General features: G+C 37.0%; 1 protein-coding gene and 3 long non-coding RNA genes across 5 annotated transcripts; 1 reads left to right on the top strand and 3 right to left on the bottom strand.

The window, feature by feature from the left end:
- The first annotated feature begins 764 nt into the window (after positions 1-764).
- On the top strand, positions 765-4,327 carry LOC148741440 (uncharacterized). Its single transcript, XR_016001840.1, has 2 exons — positions 765-992; positions 1,439-4,327. It is a non-coding gene; the product is annotated as an uncharacterized LOC148741440 (long non-coding RNA).
- LOC111338053 (uncharacterized) lies at positions 4,209-7,740 on the bottom strand. The gene is made up of 3 exons (XR_002695549.2): positions 7,496-7,740; positions 5,338-5,490; positions 4,209-4,736 (listed from the first exon to the last, which is right to left on the bottom strand). It is a non-coding gene; the product is annotated as an uncharacterized LOC111338053 (long non-coding RNA).
- A 32-nt stretch (positions 7,741-7,772) lies between these two features.
- Positions 7,773-8,877, bottom strand: LOC148741439 (uncharacterized). Its single transcript, XR_016001807.1, has 2 exons — positions 8,658-8,877; positions 7,773-8,437 (listed from the first exon to the last, which is right to left on the bottom strand). It is a non-coding gene; the product is annotated as an uncharacterized LOC148741439 (long non-coding RNA).
- Positions 8,878-13,361: 4,484 nt separating this feature from the next.
- LOC111338044 (uncharacterized) lies at positions 13,362-16,779 on the bottom strand. Of its 2 annotated transcripts, none has more exons than XM_088761338.1 (6): positions 16,567-16,779; positions 16,396-16,488; positions 16,150-16,220; positions 15,768-15,853; positions 14,715-14,784; positions 13,362-13,995 (listed from the first exon to the last, which is right to left on the bottom strand). In XM_088761338.1, the coding sequence occupies exons 1-6, from the start codon at positions 16,684-16,686 to the stop codon at positions 13,920-13,922; spliced, it is 516 nt and encodes a 171-aa protein (XP_088617464.1). In that variant the 5' UTR covers positions 16,687-16,779; the 3' UTR covers positions 13,362-13,919. The 2 variants fall into 2 exon arrangements, with proteins under 2 accessions (XP_088617464.1, XP_022800182.1); XM_022944447.2 differs by having other exon boundaries at positions 16,585-16,777.
- Between the last annotated feature and the right edge of the window lie 967 nt (positions 16,780-17,746).

The raw sequence follows: 17,746 nt of genomic DNA, 5'->3' as shown, positions 1-17,746 counted from the left end.
AAATCAATTCTCATCAATGTATTGCTTAAATATTCCTGAACTTAGTTCACCTTGCCACTACCCTTCGATCCATTCCCATGCATTGGTTCACGACATCAGTCACCACGCATTGGCTCACGACATCAGTCGCAAAGAGGTTGTATTCCTTACGGCTGGACCCTGACTTTCCCACAACCCACACCTGTGACATGCGCTTTCTTTGTTATACGTTATACCTACTCAGATCCTTACAAGCTCTAACTCGCCGGTCGCAAGCCGTGTTTAAAGGGGTTATTTACCATTTTTCCTATTTCTACGCACAGGACACTTTGACATAACTGATCTTATAAAATATCTATCGTATACTATACTAATTCGCGCAACCTTCGTGGTACAGTTGGTAGAGTAATGTGAAGCGAATCCGGTGGCGGATGCAGTTTTAATCCCCTGTGTTCTGTTTTCTTCTGTATTTCGTTAGAAATTTGCGTGTAGATACGTGTTCAAAGACCTGTTTTTCCCATTTAAGTTGGTTTTCATCACAACAACGCCCCGTCCGTTTAGCTTTTTCCTCAAGCAACATCTATTGAGAAAAAAGATTTCCTTTTTTCCCTTTAATTTCCTTTTCATAATAACAACTGCTATAAAAACCCGTGGCATTTCAATCATGGTGGGATTTTGTTGCTAAAGGAAAGTTAGTTAACATAACAAAACGCCCCTAAAATATGTAAAAAATATGCAGGAAATCTACAACAAATATACAGCAAATATGCAGCAAATATGCAGCTGAGACACGGCTCTCTCGTGAAAAATATGTGACGCATCTGCTGGCAATTGGCTCAAATTCTATTTCCATATTCATGACGAGTTGCATGCGTGGGTAACGTAGTTTGTCAATTAAACGAGTTCGTGTTCGTTGGATTTAGTTTGCAGGACTTAGTTCCGTTCTTCTCGAAGAGCCATTTGTGACTTCGAAAGCGTTTGGACTGGAGAATCTCTTTGTAGTTTACTTTATGGTGAGTACCAGTTCATGATAATTTTACTACTTTTGACCGTCAAGGCGTAAAAAATTTTGAAGATGTTTGCTTCAGATGTTAACACGTGAACTTGCTGAAGCAATTCACGTTTCGCGTCGAGAAGGTTTAACTCTTTATGTCGTCTGTAGCAGACGCTTAAAATAAGTATAACACAGCCAGAGTAATCGATAGAAAGCACTATTAAATTGAATGTTAAAACGTAAACTGCTTGCAAAAGATGGGCTGATTTTGTTGCTCAACGCCACTGTAACACACGCCTAAACAAGGTGCAAAATATTTGTGTTTCAAAAATCTTTGAAATATGGAATGTCGGAGCCGAAAACTCTACCCTTTGAGGTTTTTGGCTCGCAGCATCTCATAAATTTTATCCATGTGCTTTTATGTTAGCTTTCCTTCTTATGTATTTTATTTTCTATCGACTTCAGGGTGAGACATCTTGGAAAATAAAGACAACACCATGAGCAAGAGAACAACGAGAGGTTGAAAGAGAAGAGTGAAGGTAGCATTTTAGAAGTGGGAGGACATGCACTTGGACTTTCTTCACAGATAAGAAAATCATTTGTGAACATATTTTTTAAACGAAACCGTTCCTACGATAGATAGTATTTAGCACTGCTCAGAAGCTATAATTAGACCCAATTCAAAATAATTCGTATCGACGACTTCTTTTTTGATTTAAGTTCCTCTAGAGCAAAATAAAAACCGACAGAAACATTTTTGGTTCTGACAATAAGGTTTTTCGATCTTTTTGTTGGAAAGGTTTCTCGATTTTCAAAGAAGGTGGCACTGCATCTTAAGACGTCATCTAGCGCGATTCAGACAAGGCAGGGTGTAAGAGTAAAGCTCTTGAATTGGAGACAGCTATTTCAAAACTATCATCTTTGTTGCAACATTGTTTGACAATGTGACGAGATACAACTAAATTTGACATATTGAAGGCAACCCCAAGACTTTCTTGACTCGAAGAACTTCAGCTTAGAGCGCGTTAACGAGTACGCTAAACGATTGACATGCAGAGCCACTTTAAAGCTAGAAGATTTTGAGAGATTGAAGGTTTCTGAAATTATCCTTGTATTATCCTTGTACACTGGGAACTTTGAATCGACTTAAAATAATCTCTCAGAAGTTTCTACCTTTTTCACGTAGAGTGATGTTCTCTGAAATCATGTCTGGCAAACTAAAAAACTTTGGCAAGATTTCCATATAACCCCGTACATTATATATAGAGTGTTGCAAAGAAACCTATAAACTATTTAGTCTTTCTGAAATGAATGCAGCATTAATGTTGGGGTATTGTGGAAATTTTTCCAAAACTTTTCATGAAAAAAATAATCATCGATCGAACAGAAACTCGACATCGTTGTCATAATATCACAACAATATTTTTTTAGTCCTCTCAAATTTATTTCTTCCATTTGACTGTATAATTATATCTGACAGTTCTTTTCATTAGCAAAATTTAATCATAAAGTTGTTATCAATTCCAAAGAGACTTATTTCCAGTCGACGTATTCAAATTGTTTTTCGCTCTAATTGCCTTGGTGATTGACCAGAGTCTTCGTATGGCCAAAATTGTACTTAATTCAACGTCATTAACTCTTTCTTCTTTAAGCGTGCCATGCAAAACGTGAAATACAATACCAGACATGAGTTTTAGAATCTCACTTAATTTGATATAGAGCGTTGTTACTCACGTGATCGGCAGCCATATTGGTTTTCTAAACAAAAGATGATGTTAGCATAAAATAGTTTAATTCCCAGAGGATTGGTTTTGGGGCACCAATATGGCAACGATTTCTTTGTCTTGGATATGTCTGCTGTGACGTCTCATGAAAATGCTCATAACCGTTTCCAAATGATATAAAGGACAAAAGCAGAAATTTTAAAGAAAGCGCACAAATATGAAATTTATGAAAAATACAATACGAAGGCCTTTAAGTTGTACTAGAATTTTATCCAAACAACAAGCACGGATGATTTGATCATATTTGCTCATGAAAAGTTTTCTGTGGATAAAGAATAAGTTAAAAGATCAAAATAATACGTCCTTCAAAACTCTACGGGAAAGAAAGATTCATTGAAATCGTTTCAGAGAGCTTTCAGAAGATAAAGACGTGATTGCTTCAAAAGTCAAAACATCGACCTTTTTATGAAATTACTTACACAAAAGTGTCCAGAGGATAAAGAAAGTTATTTCAATTGTTTTGAATTATTATCTCGGGAACTTTTTCAAGACGTCAAACGCGAATGAAATCGTGTTTTTTCTAATGTACATTTTTCAGAAAGTCGTAGTATTTCCGCAACACTCAAAACAATATCGAATCCACAAAATTTTTGCTTCTGCTTCGTTGTTTGTCGCGCAACTTGTCCTTAATAGCATTGGAAACGGTGTTGCCAAAGACGGCAGAGTATCTGAAATATATAGACCTTTTTCAGCCTTCGATTACGGCAAATATTTTGACATTTGAAGTTCTAATTCTGGATTTTATCTGTGGAAAATAAAACTCGAATCAAATGAAATCTTGAAGCAATGATTTCAAGATACTTGGGCCAAGAAATTATCTGATTGTCTGATAAAAATAACTTTTGGCCAGACCTTGGACCATTTGGCCCGAAAAATACAACATTCATTTCATTACAAACATTAGGAGTTTTGCATTAAATTATATAAACAGAGAAATCGAAAGTTGGAAAAGGTCTTTTAAATGCAACATGGGAAAGTTAGAGTAAAGTCTTAGTGTAGAAATATCGCTTGCCATGTTGTTCAAGTTGTGTGTATGTACCTTGAGCAAAAACTTCCAAAAATCCAATTTCAACAGATACTAGAATTGTTTAAAAATTTAGCTTCATTTTAAGTAGCGAAACAAAATTCGTCGAATTTTATCGGAAGCTAGAGCAGACAGCCGTTTAAAACATGTTTTGGAAAACTTTTTTGTACAAGGTACTTATCACATATCTTTTGGCGCAAAATTTTGAGGGGAGCCACTTTAAATTTTTTGTCAGAAATGTTATCAGGGGAAACTCTGTGCAAATTCTACCAAATTTCCCGCCAAAAGTCTTAGTATATATTTGAGCGAATTTTTCTTGACACATTTTTGATCATTTAATGGAAAATCACTTAACTAATTGAAGACGAATACTTGTGATATTATTGAACGAAATATTTAGAAATAAAGATGATTAAGTGGACAACAATGCTGTGTTTAATGAATTTTATTTACAACAAGATATAGATGAAATAAAAGACAACTCCACTTATTACAAATTACTTAGAAAAATACGGGCGCCCAAAATACGCATGCGCCGTTTTTTTTTTTTTTTTAAGTTTTTTGGCGGGAAAATTGAAACTATTTGAAGGGATGATACTTACAGAGTTGATAAAAAAAAATGCCGCATACGTATTGAAGGCACCCGTATTTTTCCAAGCTTTTATATAAATTTTGACTAGGGGTTACTAAGGATACACGTCAGCTGAAACTATCAAAATGAAATCTTGTCAATAAGTTTCTGATTGCTCAGTTCTCTTCAAGATTGTTACCGTTCGCGGGTAAATTTGGAAAAGTAACTTAGAAAATCTTAGCTGCAATTCGTTTCGAATAAGCTTGCCTTAAGGAGAGACTAGATAACTTTGTTTTCTACCTTTACTGTAAACTTGTCTTTCGCTTGAATCGTTGTCTTTCCTTGATTAAGTCTTGAACTGAAACATCACGGTCATCCTACAAGCTGTAACAAAACAATAGAAAGAAAATTAATTTCAACTCTAACCATTGCCCTTGAAAATTCAACAACTATACGAAAACTAAATGAAACATAAATGATAAATCTGAGACATGAATTCACAAACATTTGCATCTGTTTTAATGTTAATGTTTTTTTAGTGTTTGTTCACCAAACAAAAATTGCAAATTGGAGAGTTACACGAAACTTCTACTTAGTCTCAAGGAAACCAGAAAAATAGAGCTTAGTTTGAAAGATTTAGCTTTGATCATCGAAAACGATCTCCAGTTCTTTGTAAAGGTTCTGTAACCTTACTCTCCTGCTTCTGTTTTTGTCTTCAACTGCAATTTGATTTCTCCATCAAATTTGAGATTCAAAATTGTAGGTGACATAAATGACGCCCGAATGATGGTATTTCATGGGTTTCTGCAAATGTCCTCCTATCGGCAATAAACAGTGTTGTTTTGATCCGATACAATTCGTCTCCGCTGAAAATGTTCGGCTTAAAACGTTTAGGTTTGAACAAAGAGTTTATATTCTCTTGGTTTAAACAAAATCAAGAAGCAATATTTCTGTTTCATTTAGATATCATAAAATGGTAGCTTACTGTGTTTTTGTCAGAGACGGTCTTGGTTGATTGTATTCCGATGGCATCAGAGTTCTTTGTCTATCGCAACGTCTTGTTCTGTCCACATTGTCAGATTTCGATACTTCTTGATCCAAATATTCCTCGTTTTCTTTTTCGCGATGTCTAAAACCTCTTTAAAAAAAGAAACTTATATTGATTACTTTTGCGTCATGTAACTTGCAAGTTTCACTGTCTCCATTTGTCACAGATAAATTTCGACCAACAACAACAACAACAACAAAAGTTCATTACATATTTTCCTACCCTGTAACATTAAATATATAATCTTATTTAGTTAAATTGAACTCCTATAGACATTTAAGGAAATGAAACTAAATGTAGACATCTACGATGGAACTGCTAAGTAAACCGCACAGTTTTCTATTTAAACAGTGATCTTCTCAACTAAAGTTTAAGATGAAGACATCTGCATATGTACATGACACAACTCACACACACTCACCATCAACATAATTTACATTTTAAGACTTAAAAGTAGTTTTGATAAAACAAGTTAGTCAAGTTAAGACAAAGCTTACACTAAAAAAAAAAAAAAAAAAAAAAAAAAGTCGACGGTCAAAGCTAATTCGTTTCTTGCATCATTCTGATCTGTAGCTCCTTCAATCTTGAAATTGACAGAGAACATTATGTTCAACAGTTATCTTGTATAGGAAATAAGTAATAACAAATCCAGAAGTAATGGGAATCTTCTCGCTGACGGCCAAACGATTTATTCGGGATTAATTCTTAACTTTTTTTATTACTAACTTTACTACATATAATATATTATTTCAAACACACTGATATTTACAAAGTGAAGCACTATCGTTCGTATCTCTGATTGGACGAACGATGAATTTTCACAGTCGTTCGCTTCCAATCTTTGACTGAATGGGGGCGTTTTTAATAAAACAATTATTCCACTCGCGCTTGTTGGATCATATGAGATGATTATAGCCAACATGGCGCGTAGCGCCGTGTTGGCTATCTATCATCTCATATCCAACAAGCGCGAGTGGAATAATTGTTAACTATATCAACAATCTTTTGAGAAAATTGCCAACAATTCAATGCATAGCAGGTGTGTAATTTTAATTTCGTTGAAGGAAACATAACTCTTAAACTGGAGACTTTGTTTGGGCGAAGTATCTGGCCAAAAGGAGCTGAGTGTTCACAGAAAAGGAAGTTGTATAAGTTTTCCGGTCTTTTTTCTCAATTTCTACAACGAAATATCAACTGAACAGATTGATAGTCCAAATTTCTGGTTTTTTTTTTTTTTTTTTTTCACTAAATACTGCCGATGAGATGTCACAGATCATTCTGGAATGGCTATCTCTCTTTATAAAATAGCTTAGTGAAGCCCTTGGCTTTTCACAAATAGATATGACACCCAGTGGATTAAAAACACCGATCTTCATTATCTGATTGATGACATAATAGCTACAGCCTTGAAAGGATATGATATATTATCATCGGCTGCTGAGTGGAAGATAACAGGTAAAAACGTTATCGCAACCCCTGTGAGTTTTTTTTTTATGTCACTCTTTCTCCAACTTGCTTCAAAATTCAAATTTTTCCTCGTTTTAATAACATTTTAAGCTGTGTATTTTTTTTCGTTAAATTCACGAATTGCTTCGAATGGAAGAATTTACAGATTAAACAACGGAAAGTAAGAGTCATGAAAAAGAAATTAGTCAATCCAGCCATTTAAAATTGTCCTCTTCACGTTCCGGTTAAGTTTCGGCAGTCTCAAGTAGGTGTACAATCGATGAACATCACGTACTGAGAATTCACAAAATCTAAATTCATTTAGCATTTTAAATATGTCATTTTTCAGTGCATGACGACATGTATTCTATGTTTCCAAGGGCTCGGCGCGAGTAATCTGAATTTACCTCTAAGCTAGAGCTTCTACATAAACAACTCAACCAAAATCGCTGGAAAAACTCTCCCGTAAAATGACAATTATTATGCAGGTTTAAAATGACCCTCAAATGAGTAACACTTCAAAGCCAATGTACCCAGCGCAGAATTGCGTCCAAATTAAATTTAATTGCTTGCTGTTTTCTGTACTATCTACCACTGACAGTGATATTCGTTTCAGAATACTCAGTAAAACGGTTAAATCGATACATACCATAGTAGTTGTCCTTGTACGCTTCAACAGACCTCGCCATTACTTCCTCCAAACCCATACAGAAACCAAACATTTTTGATCATGGAGCAGATGTCGTAGTTCCAGTGACAGTCATCAATGTCTACGACTCTTGTGGCACCAATTTTTCTCGGTTTAAACCGAAATTAAGCGAATTTTTCACCAAGAGAAGCTGAACTTTCAACTCCTCGCGTAAAGCGATGAAAGACGGTGAATACAAAATTAGGGCGTCAAAAAAAATTTGCATTGCAAATCAAACTTCAAGCTTTGACCGTATTTGGTTGATGATATCTGGACATTTTTTGTAAACTTAGAGGTAAACACAAATTATCATTTGGTACGAAAAAAGAAAAAAGAGGAATGAAACACTAAGCCCAAACAAGGATGGCTAAAAATGAACAGGATAAAGCTAGGTATCTTTAGTATTCCAAAGTTTCCATCATCTCTTAGCAACTCAAGTAATTTTCTTTCTACAAGACTGAGACACACATAAGGAAACAATTGCATGTTTCACAGTACTATATATTTTCCCATGAAAAATCTTAATGAATTTGAGTAACGATCAGCTATCTGAAGCTTGGTTTTTTAAAACAGTGTATACAAAAATTCCAAATTTGTCATTTTCTTTTCAACACGCGACATAGTCTGACCATTTGGCGTAAGATAATGACGTCTCTTGGCTCAGTCAGTGGGTCGTCTTTTAATGACAGCAATACCTTAGCATTCTTGAATCCTAAATTACAGATTGAAAATTTATTCCTATCTTGGGATTTTGATTGGCCAGGGAAAGAAACAATTTTATTTGTACCCAGCAGAGGCACAGTGTGTAATATATTCACACGTCATCATACCCATGATGCATTTGAAAATAAACGTGAGAGAACACACCTTGCAGTTGTTGTCTTTTTCTTAGTGAAGATATCCCTAAAAGTGCAACACAGTGTGAGTGAAATCCTTAACACTCTCTTTTTTGGCTTAACTCCAAGTTGTATACGTAGTTGGCAATATCTCTGACTTTAATATTAAACATGTTAAACATGCTCAAACATTTTTTGGGCTGATATTGAAAAGGATTTTTTGTATCTGAAGACTTTTACACTGGGCATCTAATACATTATTCAAAACAGATTATAGTACAACTTACGTGCTGTCGAACTTCATGCTCCAGTAGAAGTTTGAATGGCAGCTCTGCACCTGGAGCATCTCCTGGTGTCCGTGTAACTTCCCACTTACTCTCCAAAACCTTGGTGCAGCTTTCAATTAGATATGTCCTGGGGAGACTCTTTTCAACTTGGGTGATTTCATGATATCCCTCCAGTGAAATGGAAAATCTGTTCATAATACCGTAATTTCCGGCCGTTTACCCGCACCGGCCGATTATTGCATGCAGCGAAAAAAAAAAAAGTCAACAGATTACCTGCTCTGGTGGATAACCCGCACCTTAAAAGGAAATTTGTACAACTATGCCCTAGAACTCACAACCTTTGCATAATTGCCAGAATGCGAATTTGTGGCCACACGAACGATCGTTCCGCGCCACGTTGATTTGTTGATTTCTCAAAAAAATCGATATCTCCGGTTCTACTGGGCCTAACGAGTCCCGTAAATCGGGACAATTCTCTTCAGCTGAAGCTAATGTTAACTGGAAATTTTTTACAGATGCGCCGGTTATCCTCGGTTTATTTTCGTCACCATCAAGGTTTTGTTTACACGCGTGCCGATAGTAATTTGTTCGTCGCACAATTAATTGTGCGTGAAATAAAATCGAGTCGGTATCATGTTTTCTTGGCACTTTGTGGCACTCTTAATACTATAAAATTCATCTGAGAGGTGGGAACGCAAATAGGTGAGAATTTTCTTCAATTCAACTGCCAGTAGATTTCAAAATTGTCACATAACCCGCACTTCCATATTACCCGCGGGCAAACGGCCGGAAATTACGGTAAATAAGAGAGCCCTGATCTTTTTCCCTACGAAAACGAAGACCCCTTACGAAAACGAAGACCCCCTACCAAAACGAAGACCCATTATGAAAACGAAGACCCCCTACGAAAACGAAGACCCATTACGAAAACGAAGACCCCCTACGAAAACGAAGACCCATTACAAAAACGAATACCCCCTATGAAAACGAAGACCCATTACTAAAACAAATTCAAGAGATTGGTATTACCTTTGTGTACAAAGATTACCGGTAATCTTTGTCCACAAGGGACGTAGCCAGGTTTTTTCAAAGGGGGGGGAGGGGGGAGTCACATTACATGAAACAGAGGGTACTCACCAGATAGCCCATTTCCGAATTACCCTTGGCCTCATTTTCAAAACCAGTCCTGATGCTCATCCTTTCATATGATATTAAGTTTTCATTGCAGTAAATGGCTTGAACCCGGGAGTAACATGTGAAGGTGTAGTCTGATCGTCCGGGTGAGTGTAGTCCTGAGAAGGACTGTTGTCGGTGGTAGTGACTGACGTTTCGACAACCTGTGCGGAAGTCATCATCAGAGTCAAGTGAATGATTGTTGTCAGTAGAATGTTCTTATTCCGGTTAGTGTAAAATGATCGGTAGGTTTTGCCGTGACGTTATTGGCCGTAAGACTCAAGTGACGTAAGTCGGTCGTGATTGGTCTGTTTCGATCTGTCGGTAAAGTTAGGTCGTTCTTTTTCGGTCGTTTGTGATGTTTATGTCGTGAATGAGTCGTTTGTATGGAGCGGGTAGTTGTTGACATCTATTTAGGGGAGTCTGTTCTAAGTTAGTAAACCAGCTTTCCAGAGTCAGTCGTTGAAAATAGTCAGTGCTGTAGGTTAGGCATTGTGCAGAGTCCCAGTCAATGTTGTGGTTGGTAAGTCGATGGTGTTCAGCAATGTGATTGCTGACATCACCCTTCCTCGTCGCCCGTCTGTGTTCAGTCAGTCTTGTTGCGAGGTTTCTGCCAGTCTCACCGATGTAGGAGGCTTGGCAGTCGGAACAATTGATCTTATAAATCGTTCCCTGTTTGTTCCTCGGTTCGTCTTTGTCTTAACGTTGGTTAGTAACTGACGTAGTGTGGTGATGGGTTTGTGGGCGACGCGGATATTGAAGGGTAGTAAGATGCGCGAGATGTTTTCAGACATGCCTTTTATGTACGGTATGGTTGCTGTAGTCGTAGGGGGTTGCGGTGTCGTTTGTTTCGGTAGTGGTAGTGGGTCGGTGAGTGTTTCGTCGGATGAAGTCGTTGTTGTAGTTGTTCTTCGAAAAAACACGGTGAAGGTATTTGTTCTCGTCGGATAAGCTGTCTGTCGAGTCGCATACTAGTTGTGCGCGTCGTGTTAGAGTTATGATAGTTGTGGCTTTGTGTGGTGTAGGGTTGTAGGATGACTCGTCTAGTAATCTGTCGGTGTGTGTCGGTTTCCTGTAAACTGTCGTCCGTAATGAGTTGTCGTTGTGGCTTACCAGGAAAGGAAGTTTGCCATTGTATAGTGGAGGCAATTCTGCTTCTGATGTTATCCTTGGTCGGCTCAGATAGCTCTCGTTGCCAAGACAGAGCCGCCTCAACAATAGATACAATAGCCTCGGTCGGTATACGTTTAGGTATTACTGAGTGTTTTAGTTCGTATGATAGTACCTGAGTTTCAGTCTTGTCTAAGGAACGAGAAGAAAATGGCAAACTTCCTTTTCTAGACTACCTGGTGAGCCACAACGACAACTCATTACGGACGACAGTTTACTAACTTAGAACAGACTCCCCTAAATAGATGTCAACAACTACCCGCTCCATACAAACGACTCATTCACGACATAAACATCACAAACGACCGAAAAAGAACGACCTAACTTTACCGACAGATCGAAACAGACCAATCACGACCGACTTACGTCACTTGAGTCTTACGGCCAATAACATCACGGCAAAACCAACCGATCATTTTACACGAACTGGAATAAGAACATTCTACTGACAACAATCATTCACTTGACTCTGATGATGACTTCCGCACAGGTTGTCGAAACGTCAGTCACTACCACCGACAACAGTCCTTCTCAGGACTACACTCACCCGGACGATCAGACTACACCTTCCCAAGTTTTCATTCACATGCAAATTAAACTCATTTTCACAAGAATGGTTGAGCACCAGGCCTCGTTTTGAAAAAGAGGCCAAAAGTAATTCGGAAATTGCCTATTGTCATGTCGACCTCCGTGCCGTGTTTTCCTAATGTAACAAAATAGGCTTACAAAGGATGGGGGGAGATGTCCTGTGCACCTCAGGACCCCCTTCCCCCTAGCTATTTATTTATTTTATTTATTTAACTTAGCCGACAGGCAGGGACACCGCGACAGCTTGCGCCAATTACCGCCGGCCCAGTAAACCCACCCATCCTACCCCAGGGGAGGACATCCACCACACAGTAATCTCGTGCGTGGGAAATTAACGTCTCCTACCCCTAACCCTGCAGGAGACGGGACTTCCATTTATTCGTCACTATCCGAGAAGACTAGAATATCGAACCATTTCTTTGATGTTATAGAAAGGTGGCATATTCTTCTCAATTGTTTTAAGACCTTGAGTATTGGTCCGGCCGGGGCTCGAACCCTCGACCTCCTGCACAACAGTCCAGCGCTCTATCTATTGAGCTAACCGGGAGGCGGTTCTAACCGGGAGGCTAGAAGCTATACCCTTGATCATTTTTCTACTAGATTCCAATTCATTCTCACTAATCTCACTAATAGTGAGAGCCTGGAAATGACTGCATCTTTGGCATCAACTTCCAGCAAAGATGTCAGCAGTTCAAGAAAGATTTCAATCTCACAAATTTTCACACTTAACAGTTTACCAAGGATATCATAACTGCTTATCGGAGTAAAGAAACGCAATTTCTTAAGGAACCAATCAAAGACTAAAATAAATATTATTCTGTGGACCAGTCTCAGAACACTGTGTAATCCTGAAATATTTTCAACGCTCGATTGAAATGTTCTGATTTGGGGTGACCGAAGACTAGTTTAAACAGCCAGGGAAACAAAGAGAAAAGAAGAAAAGGCAAGGAAAGAGGTGATTTTCTGTTCTAATCTAAGCTTTTATTTATATCTAAGCTAAGTTATGTAACCTTTTAAGATTGACTGCTGAAGCTGCTTGCAGTAGCCACAACAACTCTTGTAGAATGCCTAAGTTGTTGCATTCTTGTGGCAAGATTTAAAAAACATGTGCATCATGTTTCACCAGGGTTTTCAAGTACTCAAAAACAAGAGTAGAATTTGCCCTATAGCCTCATGCTTTCATCTGTTCTGCTCTTTTTTTTTTTTTTTTTTTTGAAAAATTAAAAGCATCAGTTACTCAGTGTCCCATCTCATCCCAACCATCCCAAAAATTAACTGTTGTGTGCATAGCATGCCTATGTTTTACTAGGGTCCAGTCACAGAGAATGCCATAGTTTGGGGAAAACTTAACCAGATCAATAATGACCACATAAAGCATTGAAAAAGCATACATTAAGAATGACATTTATAAGCCAATATACCATAATTGCAGGGGAAACTTACACTGAATTGAATGTTTGTTTTATTATTCCATGTGGGTTGTGATATTTTGGATGGTCCAGACTCTTTAAAATATATGTGTACCTTTTAAAAGTACCAACACTCAATGTTGATGAACCACTGGGAATAATGAAATTAGTATAACCCTATGAATCCTAAGAGTGACAAGCATCTAACTTCTCCTTACAATATCACTCCCAATCACACACATTAAGGTAATGAGAGTAAAGGAAATGATCAACAATTCTCCCTGTCAACACCTTAGGAAATACATGGAGAATGTGCACACTGCTGTTAGGGTGTTAACAGTTAACCATTTAACTTCTGGGGGTGTCCAAGAAAAAATTTCTCTTTACTATATCTATACAATATCATACAGATAAGTGATGAGAACATCAATTATGGGATTACCAATTGATCTAATACCAAATTCTCCAAACTAACATAGTAAGAATCATCTGGCAGACAGTTAGGAGAATTACTAAATTATGAGATCTTAGGAATGAGACAGTTAATTTTGAGACTTGACTGCTACACTGATGTGCAGGATGCTAGTAAAGCAATTTGAAGGACAAACATCACTCGTACTACTACTACCTAAGAAGTAAATCCACAATATAGATAAAAGTATTAATTTAAAAGTTTAATTTGAACATCCTGCAATTTACAATTTTCAAACTTCTGTTTATATAAGGTATGTACAGTAATTTTTTTTTTTTTTTTTTTGGTTTTGTCTTGGCTTGGATCATTTCTGCCAACTATTACTTCACCATGCAAGACAATACATGGAGGTACAGTTTCTAGTCATTATTGTGTTGAGTGAATATTTTGTTCAATGTAGCAAGGCTTCACCAGGGTTAAAGTACAAGAAAAATATATTCCCAGGAACCATCAATAAAAATTTCCCTCCTCTTCTTCATCATCAAAACCTTCAATCTCTTGTTGCAGTACATTCTGTAACACAGATCTACATTAAATTGAGACAAAAGGAAAACCATATAATAAATAAAATAAAATAGATAATTTATTTAAAGTCAATAATGTAGGAAGTGGTTTCCCAATCTTCCAAGCCAGTGGCTCATGTTAAAAACACTCAACTCCAGATTGAATTGGAATTTCAGAAATATGTCACTTTGAAAACATAGAAAAATGAACTTTGTGGCGAGGGACACAGTGAGGGAATTGTTAGCAATTGATGGATCGGGAATGGAAATGTCTTAGTTTGAGCATGGATGAGGGTCATCTAGCCATCTCTATTGAGATTTGGCAAAAGTTTATTCTATTAATGCCCCCTCTTTGCCAAGGACAACAAATAAATACCAGGAAAATGGTCATGAAAACTTTATAAACTTCTGCCAGCAGGTTATCTCAACCTAGGATGGACTGCAGGCTGAAAAAATTCCATCCATGTGGATTTACAACTGTCCTGATCATTTCAAGCTACAAAAACACTTCAGCCTTGATGGGACCACTACAAACTCATAAGACCTGACCCAATCCTTTAGAATGACTGACAAAAAAATACTGAAGACCAAGTAGCTGTGCTGTTTTCCCAACAATAAAAGATTACAATTAAAAAAATTATACTTCTAACCATACAAATAAAACTCAAATGAAACAGGTTAAACCTAGAATTCTTTATTCCAAGGATAATTTCGAACTAAACATTTGAGCACCTGATCTTACCTGGAAATGTTCAGATCAACATTAGTGCTTTGTTGATGCATATTTGACATAGCATTCATTAACTGCTGACCTTTAAAATATAAAAATAAACAATGAATTCCAAAAGGGTTTTTGCATTACTTTACCATTAAATAAATATTGAATATATTGTCAGTGTCATCAAGAGAGAAAACCTGGAACCTAGCAGCAAATCTGGTTTTGCTCCTCTTTACTCTCTAACCCTACTATCACTGTCACTATCTCTGTCACTATCACTGTCACTGTCTCAATAGCAATTCTCCTAACTATCTGCTATACATTTCTTATCGATGTTGTTCTGAGAATTCAGAGTTAGATCAAGTAATAATCTTCTTGTTGATATTTTTCTTTACTCTCATTACTTTTCTCCTTGGCATTGTACTGATATTTACTTATTGGTCACATGCAAGGGTGAAAGGGTTACGGAAGAGTGAGAATAAATAGTCAACATTGCTTCTGGACAAACCATTATATAAAAAAATCTGTCCTGGCAAATTGTATTAATGATGCTGAACAATTAGCAACAAGAATTTTGTGCCTCAGGTTCAGGGTTTGACACTAACGGCAGCCAACTAACCACAGACTGGTAGAAATTCAGTTTTGGCTAGTGGTTTTCAATCTCCACCAGCCAGTTTGGCTAGTAAACAAGCTGAATTTGTCATAACATCTAAGTTGTCACTAGCCACTTGGCTAGTAAGTTAAAAAGTTAGTGTCGAGCCCTCAGGTTTATTCTGATCAATTGAAATTTAACACTGAAGTATTACAAGTTATAATGCCATCTACTATAATCATAACAGACACCTTCAAACAAAGAAAAAAGGACCAGTTCCACCAACAATGCAACAAATGAACCCACTTAACTATTGCTACAGTTTCGTGTAGATCCATAACATAATCAAATGCATTGTGACATGTACTTTGCAAAAATTATCCTGAACACCAATGTTCATATGTCATTGAAGAGCAAAGTTTTTCAACGTCAAACAGATAAATACTGTAACAGTAATAAATATGAGTAGAATTGATTTTACTCACTGTAAGCTGGTTCATCATCATCCATATCATCTTCGTCTTCATCTTCTTCTTCTTCTTCTTCTTCCCCTTGATAACTGTCATGGTTCCTATGACATCACATGTTTGAACACCAAAGTTGACTAAGTACTCATTCATTTGTAGCAAAATTGTAATTTTCGAGGTGCGACCTTGTTTTCATACATAATCCATTAAAAAATATATATCATTGGTCAATAATTATTTTAGCATACTGTGGTATATATTCACTGTTCAAAGAGGCTTTTGGTGTTAAGTTTTGGTATTAAATTAATTGGAATACTTTTGCAATAAGAAACCGAAAAAAACATTTAAAACAGTTGTAAAAAAATTATTTTATATATCATATAAAATAAAAAACTCTTACATCTCAGTGGCATTTAGTCCTTGTAATGGGATATGATTGACTTTATCAATCTTAAGGCTGGATGATAAAGGCTGAAACGAAAAATTGCGCAAATTAAAGATTTAATCCTAAGAAAAAGATTTTAGGAATGGCACTTCCCCTTAACATTTCTGCTTTGCAATAAAAAAAAAGCAGCGTCGGCTTCTATAATTTTGTTGCTTTTTCGTAAAAACGAATGAAGTTTGATCCAACTTAACGTTCACCCACCGCTTGAGAAGTCTTGCAAAACAGCTCTATGGTTGTCTGTTGGGAATTCGCGCCATCTTGTTTTAATAATTTCATAAGTGCCATTTCTTCCACCTGAAATATTTTAGTAAGTAAGTAACAGAAAAGCTTCGATAAAAAACGAAGATAACCTTGAAAATTATCTGAAATTACAGTAGAGGCTTCGACCACCTTCAGCTTATTCAGCTGATCCGTTAGCTTAGCCCTTTCTTCTTTCAAAAACGCCTCTTCTTTCAGAAGAATTTCATTCTGCAATTTATCTAAAGATGCCATGAGATTCGATGAAGGTTTTAGGTCAGAAAAACGGGACAAGAACTTTTTTTACCTACGACGGCCATCATAGCAGATAAATGCCAGGCGGCAAAATATATGACGAGTGAAAGCTGGATCCCAGGACATTCTAGTGAACATACATGACAAAGGACCAACCGGCTTGGTGTGTATAGTGATTCTCAAAGAAGGTCAGAAATCTTTCTGAAGGACTTGTGAGTAAGTTACAATGCAAATAAGCTACATTTTCTCTCTTAAGTATGAAATGCGTTAGATTTAAAAGGGAACAACATGGGGGGCGAGGTCTATATAGGAATTTGCATCGTCGTTTTTGTAACGCGATACCTCAACTCACACGCGCCAGGCGGAGAGGGCCACTAAAACTGGAATTCCTCTCCATCACTGAAGGGAGGGCTTGAGTTGGAAAAAATGTCCAATAAGTTACGGTCGATACAATCTGTGACTAGTCCGTAACGGGGAATGGAGTGGTGTATCCCTAGTCCCACAAATACAAACGTATCGTTCGCTTCACGGTCTTGTGATTCGGTGGGTCGTCCATGTTAACCTGGGGTGTGTTCCCCACGGAATCCTAAACATTTTTGTACCAAAATAATTTGGCTTCTATTTAGCTTTGTTTCTTTATTTTTTTTAGTTTCATTTACATCTTCTCTGATTTTTTTCCTAAGATCTCTGGACAATGATCGAAAGAACCAACTCTACTTCAGAGATTGCAATCGCTGAAATCTGAATTTTGCAGATGACTGACTTTGCATTGGCTCTTCCATTAACAAGCAACCTCCAGATTAATTCAGCATCCAAGCTCGCGTTTTACTTTCTTTACCTCTATTTCATTACACTGTCTCTTTGTCAAGTTATCATTTTAAAAATAAAAACTACTTTACGACCCCAAAAAAACAATACAATTTTGTGATCTTGTTCATCTGTGTGACCATACTTTAAATCACTTGCTCTCTCAACGGTCCATTAATGTCCTCGATGTGCGATTATCTGCACGAAGGTTATCATCAGAATCTGCTTGTCGCCTCAAAGTTATGACTTTTTT

This window comes from Stylophora pistillata, chromosome 1, assembly GCF_964205215.1.
Source record: "Stylophora pistillata chromosome 1, jaStyPist1.2, whole genome shotgun sequence".
Classification (NCBI taxonomy): Eukaryota; Metazoa; Cnidaria; class Anthozoa; order Scleractinia; family Pocilloporidae; genus Stylophora; species Stylophora pistillata.
This window is presented reverse-complemented; position numbering and strand designations above follow the sequence as displayed.

Excerpts from the sequence above, each read along its gene's own strand:
- LOC111338044 (XM_088761338.1), bottom strand. The coding sequence starts at position 16,686 with ATGGCATCTTTAGATAAATTGCAGAATGAAATTCTTCTGAAAGAAGAG. Across the intron at positions 14,785-15,767 it reads TGATGATGAACCAGCTTACA|GTCAGCAGTTAATGAATGCT; the intron begins GTGAGTAAAATC and ends TATATTTTAAAG. Across the intron at positions 13,996-14,714 it reads GTTGATCTGAACATTTCCAG|ATCTGTGTTACAGAATGTAC; the intron begins GTAAGATCAGGT and ends AATTTAATGTAG.